Raw genomic sequence first — 5,428 nt, forward strand, 5'->3', positions numbered from 1 at the left:
CTCATTCCCTGAGTATCTTCCAGGTACATACGAGACATACACATTCATAAACGTCGGTTTGTCTTTCTCTTGTTCATCTGTCTTTTGTTATAGGGTCTGTTCCAGCTAAGGACTTAAGAGGTTTGAAGAAAAAATCGTTTTTTCTCCCTTACACCCCAACCACCTACACTTGCTGTCTTCCTTGTTCATCTTCATGCAAAACACTCTTAGACTAAGCCTAAAAAAAGGACTCTCATCTCATTCCTTGTATTTTTGTACAACCCAAGGCTACCTCATTCCTTGTATTTTTTATACAGCTCTGCGTCCAGTATGGAGAAGTACAGTGTTACTCTAGACCAGTAGCTGCCCCCCACCTGTATTACCCGACTGATAAACTTCACACCATTGGTAATTTTGTTGCATCTAAAGCACACCAGCAGTGGAGGGAAGGGACAGAAGTGATTTCTAGTATTAACTGCAGCTCTGTCCACGGGATTAAACCAGTAGTAGAAATTGTCCAGTCCTATGTTCACTATTTAGAAAACGGGAAAGGGTGGAGCCACCAAATTGTGGCCCTAAGAAGGCCGCTGAGAGAAGGGCTGGGGAGTGGTGGGACCCGTTCAGTACTCTGCAGACCATGCCACGAGTGCCTTCAGGGAACGCTTCAAGTTGGGATGCCAAGTCTCTAGGACTGCAGTCGCTGAGATACCATTTAGGGCCACACACCCCAGTGTTCAACATTCCTTTTTAGGTACCCCTGCTTGGCGAGGGCCGGCTCCTGAAGCTCTCGGGTTTATTTCTGTAAAATGTGTGTGTGAGACAGAGGAGCGTTTCCAGAACGCGCTGGCAGCAGGCATCGCGGGGTGTACACGCGGAGCGCAGCCCTGTCCTTGAGCCTTTAGGCTGAGACCGAGAGGGCAAAGGAAGCAGAAAGATGGGATTTGTTCCAATCGTGGGAAGGGGGCGCACGACACCGCGGACCGAACCAGGCGGGCATCCGCACGCTTTGTGGGTGCTCGAGGGACGCTCCTCGCGGCCTCGCCTTTTAGAGCGCCGGGAGCTGCCGCCCCACTTCGCGGGGACGCCGGCCCCACGCACCGCCTGCCACGCAGGTCGGGGACTGACCCCCCGCGCTGTCTCCACGGCTCTCCGCGGGGCGGGACTCCGGAGGGGCGGTCCCCGCGCGCGTCCTCCCCTTCCCTCTCCCCGCCTCCCGCCCTGTCTGCGCCCCGCCCTGCGGCCCGGGAGGCCGGGCTCCGGAGAGGGGGCGGTGGCCGCGGCGGTGACGGGTCGGGAGCACCGGCGCGGCCCGCCACGTCCCGCCCCCCGGTGGCGCCCTGCGGCAACCTGGCGCCGGGGGCTCCGGCTCCTCCGGCGGGGTTCGGCATGAGGCTGGCGCGGCTGCTGCGCGGGGCCGGCTCGGGCCCGGGGCCGTTCGCCTCCGGCCCCCGCTCCGGCCGCAGCCTCAGCTCGGACTCGGGCTCCGGCCCGGCGCCCGCCAGCGGCGTTCCGGGCCAGGTGGACTTCTACGCGCGCTTCTCGCCGTCCCCGCTCTCCATGAAGCAGTTCCTGGACTTCGGTGAGTGCGGCTGGCGCCTCGGGCCTTGGTGCGCCGCGCCGGGCGGGGAGCCGCGGCCGCCCAGCAGGCCTGCGGGCGCGGGCTCCTCCGGGTCCAGGCGCACCCCGTCTCCTTCAGGTTTCCGTCCCCTGCGCCTCAGGGACTTCCTTCCTCCCAGGTGGGGCCGGCGCTTACCTCCGGGTAAGCAACTGCGGCGTGTGGCTTTTTACGGCGTATTGTTTGGAAACCCGCCGGCAGGGCCGCGGCAGCGAGCGCTCCAGCCTGTCCGCGCACGTGTGCAGGTGCGCGGTCGCCGCCAGGCCCCTTCCGAGCGGAGCACCTGAGCCCGGTGAGGGGCCGCAGCGTGACACCTCCCCTCCGGGAATCGCGTTTGGAGCCTGCACAGACTGATAAAATAAATGCCCGATTTTGCATATAATCATTGTATAGAATTGGCGTGATGACGAGGAAAGCAGGTTATAACTAGCCCAATATTTCTTAGAATGTTTTCCTTGGCTGTGGCTTAAGAGGTGTTTCCGCCAACAGCACATTCATTTCGTCAGCTGCAAAAGCGTCTGCAGCACGTGTAGACTGCGTGATTACGAGATGCTGTGGTGTTTACCACGTTTTACCCCGTTTCTCTCTAGAAAGCGCCCAACGGATTGCAGAAGGAACTGCAAAGTTAAGCGTTAAACCGTGACTTCCCAAATAGGGGCAATTGAGGGCAAGAGGGAAAACTCTGAAAAAACTTCAATGAAGTCATAACGTTTGAGTAGAAAAAGTGATCTTGTGCATTGTGAGAGCGATTAGGTTGCTAACATCACGAGTGGGCTTAAAGATACCTGCGTGGTTGGCAACTTTATCTGTAGCTTGCCCTAGCAAAATTTTTGGCTCAAAGCCTTCAGGGTTTTGTTTTGTTTTTGTTTCCGTTTTTTTTTTTTTCCACTTTAAAATGACTGTAGTATGATGAAGGTTAATTTGGCCTTGTAGGCCATGAAACTTTCACCGAAAGATATTTCTTTTTAATGTTATAATTTCTGCTATTGACGATCTTGTTTTTTGCTAAGGTTATCTTTGCTACAGTAGCAAGATTATTATTGAGCAGGGCATGATGATCACACCTGTAATCTTAGCACACTCTGGGAGGCTGAGGCTGGAGGACTGCTTGAGGCCAGAATTTTAAGACCAGCCTGAGCAGATCTCTTCTCTACTAAAAGTAGAAAAATTAGGTCGTGATGGGCATGGTAGTAGTCCCCACTACTCCAGAAGCTAAGGCAGGAGGATCACTTGAGCCCAGGAGTGTGAGGTTGTTGTGATGAGCCACTGCATTCTACCTTGGGCAACAGAGCGAAAAATAAAAATGCATTATTAAAATAAGACTTTTGGCTCAGCACCTGTAGCTCAAGTGGTTAAGGTGCCAGCCACATACACCAGAGCTGGCGGGTTCAAATCCAGCCTGGGCCTGCCAAGCAACAATGACAACTACAACTAAAAAATAGCTGGGTGTTGCAACCGCACAAATGATCATGAGAGACATGGATTGGCAGTACATGCTGCAAGAGGTGAGGCTAACCAAAGGTGCAGGATAGCACTGAGCAGTGGCGGGCACCTGTAGTCCCAGCTACTTGGGAGTTGGAGGCAGGAGAATTGCTTAAGCCCAGGAGTTGGAGGTTGTCGTGAGCTGTAATGCCACGGCACTCTACCCAGGGTGACAGCTTGACGCTCTGTCTCAAAAATAAATAAATGTAATAATAAGACTTTTAATTTTAACTTCAAGTGGAACTGCTTGCAAAAGGCCATTCCACAACTCTTCTGTTTAGCATCCTGATATTGAAGCGGAGAAAGAGGCAGTTGACTTTCCAGGAATCAAAGAATTGGATAGAACCTACCTGAAGATGGTGGCTAAGCAGGTGTTGGTGGCTCTTGGTTTCTGTGTCTGACATCCCTACTCAGCGCTTCTTTGCTTATGGTAATTAGTGTTCCATGTAGAGTCAGTGGATCTTCCCATGTGCACATCAAAATTTTCCTGTTTCTCTTTTTAATTTTTTTTTTTTGGCCAGGGCCAGTTTTGAACTCACCACCTCCGGCATATGGGGCCAGCGCCCTACTCCTTGAGCCACAGGCGCCGCCCTTTCAAATTTGTTTTCAAGGCTAAGTGAAGGAGTGGGAGGGGAGAAGAACCAAAGAAATTTGTAACTGGATCAAACACCACTGCACTCATTGGACCCACCTAAAATTTTCCTGTTTCTTAGGTATTCACTCTTTTTAAACCTGAAGTTTGGGAAACAGATTCTAAATGATAGCAGCAACAAGGTATATAACAGCATAGATTTTTCCAGGTTCTACTGTTAAGTAGACTCTGAGCATTGCTCAGACATATGTAGGTACCTTTGTTCAAAGATGGGCAGTCACTGCACGGATGCAGGTAAGGGAGACCGGAAAGTATCTTAATTGTACACAGTCATTGCAATGTTAGGAGTTGGAAGATCGTTCTGGATTTTTATAACTTGAGGTGGGGTTATCTCATCCTTGCCTCCCTCTGGCATGGGTATCTTTGCCTTCTATTCCCCGCCCTTTCAGGGTGATTGTACCACTCTGGCCTTGCCAGATAACTCCCTATTTCTCCTTATCCCGGGACTTCTCTTGTGTCCTTATGGCTTCTACGTACTGCTTTACTTCTCACGTTTGGTTTCAGGATCGGTGAACGCTTGCGAAAAGACCTCATTTATGTTTCTGCGGCAAGAGTTGCCTGTTAGATTGGCAAATATAATGAAAGAAATAAGTCTCCTCCCAGACAATCTTCTCAGGACGCCTTCCGTTCAATTGGTACAAAGCTGGTAAGATGCCCATCTTTTGTTTGCAATTTCAGTGAATTTGTGGACTTTACTCAAGGTTACAGCAAATGCCTTTTTACTCTTCAGTGGAATCTTAAGGTAGCAGCAGTATTCCTCCTTATTTTTTTCCTTTTTTCCTTTGTTGGTGTGTCTGAGCTTGTGCTCTGGATCCTTGACCAGATCTGCCGCTCCTTGATTTTGAGAAAACCAATCAGAACTCCAGAACTGCACTAAAATACTAAATTTTAGTACATTCTAAGATTTGTATTATTAAATCTGCAGGGATCTTATAAGAAAAATACCATTTGCTGATTGCTAGGTATTTGTATCCCTTACAATTAATTCTTCAACAACCCTGTGTAGTAGGTATTATTATCTCCATTTTACAGATAAGGAAACTGGGGCACACAAAGGTTAAGTCCTTTGCCCAAGGTGATAACCACTGAGAGTGGGGCTGGGGTTCAGACCCAGATTTGTCTATCTGAACTCCACCATGCTGTAGTCAGAATGATAAAATGCATTAAAGGGGATAGCTGTACAGTATTTAATTAACTGAATTTATTGAAGTATATCTTTTTATAAATCATAGAAGTTAAAACTTGTACTCTGTTTAAAAACAATGACAAGTTATTGGAATTGTATAGAAACTGATCTGTTCTCCAAAATGAGCATACATGGTGTACACTCATCTGTACAAGGCTTTGTTGTTTAACGTTGTTAATTTAAAAGTGTTATTCTCTTAAGTACTGTACATTTCAAACAGAAGTTGCCCAGAGTTAAGTCTTAAATGGAAAAAATTCAGCTGTGAGACGCTTCCCGATTGTGACCTATGGTGATCCTAGTTTTCCTTTTGTAGGTATTATAGCTGTGGGAGAAACAGATCTAACCTCAGATGACTTCTATATAATAATAGCTGTCAGATGCTAACTAGTCCAAGTATGTGATAGTTAGGTTTTTTTGTTTTTGAGACAGAGCCTCAAGCTATCCCCCTGGGTAGAGTGCCATGGCATCACAGCTCACAGCAACCTCCAACTCCTGGGCTCAAGCAAGTCTCCTG

The 5,428-nt window shown here is 49.3% G+C and overlaps 1 protein-coding gene across 3 annotated transcripts in view; it reads left to right on the forward strand.

Annotated features, from left to right (window-relative positions):
* Positions 1-1,299: 1,299 nt before the first annotated feature.
* The window catches only part of PDK1 (pyruvate dehydrogenase kinase 1), a 27,901-nt gene continuing 23,772 nt past the window's right edge, over positions 1,300-5,428 (forward strand). Inside the window, exons 1-2 of one of the 3 annotated variants that reach the window (XM_023507547.1) lie at positions 1,300-1,558; positions 4,233-4,374. In XM_023507547.1, the coding sequence (XP_023363315.1) occupies positions 1,366-1,558; positions 4,233-4,374 (335 nt within the window). In that variant the 5' untranslated portion in view covers positions 1,300-1,365. The remainder of the gene's footprint in view (positions 1,559-4,232; positions 4,375-5,428) is intronic. The other 2 variants (XM_003800877.3, XM_023507548.1) reach the window with 2 other exon arrangements.

This window comes from Otolemur garnettii, unplaced genomic scaffold (genome assembly GCF_000181295.1).
Source record: "Otolemur garnettii isolate 467f Iridium unplaced genomic scaffold, OtoGar3 scaffold00187, whole genome shotgun sequence".
In the NCBI taxonomy this organism is placed as follows: domain Eukaryota; kingdom Metazoa; phylum Chordata; class Mammalia; order Primates; family Galagidae; genus Otolemur; species Otolemur garnettii.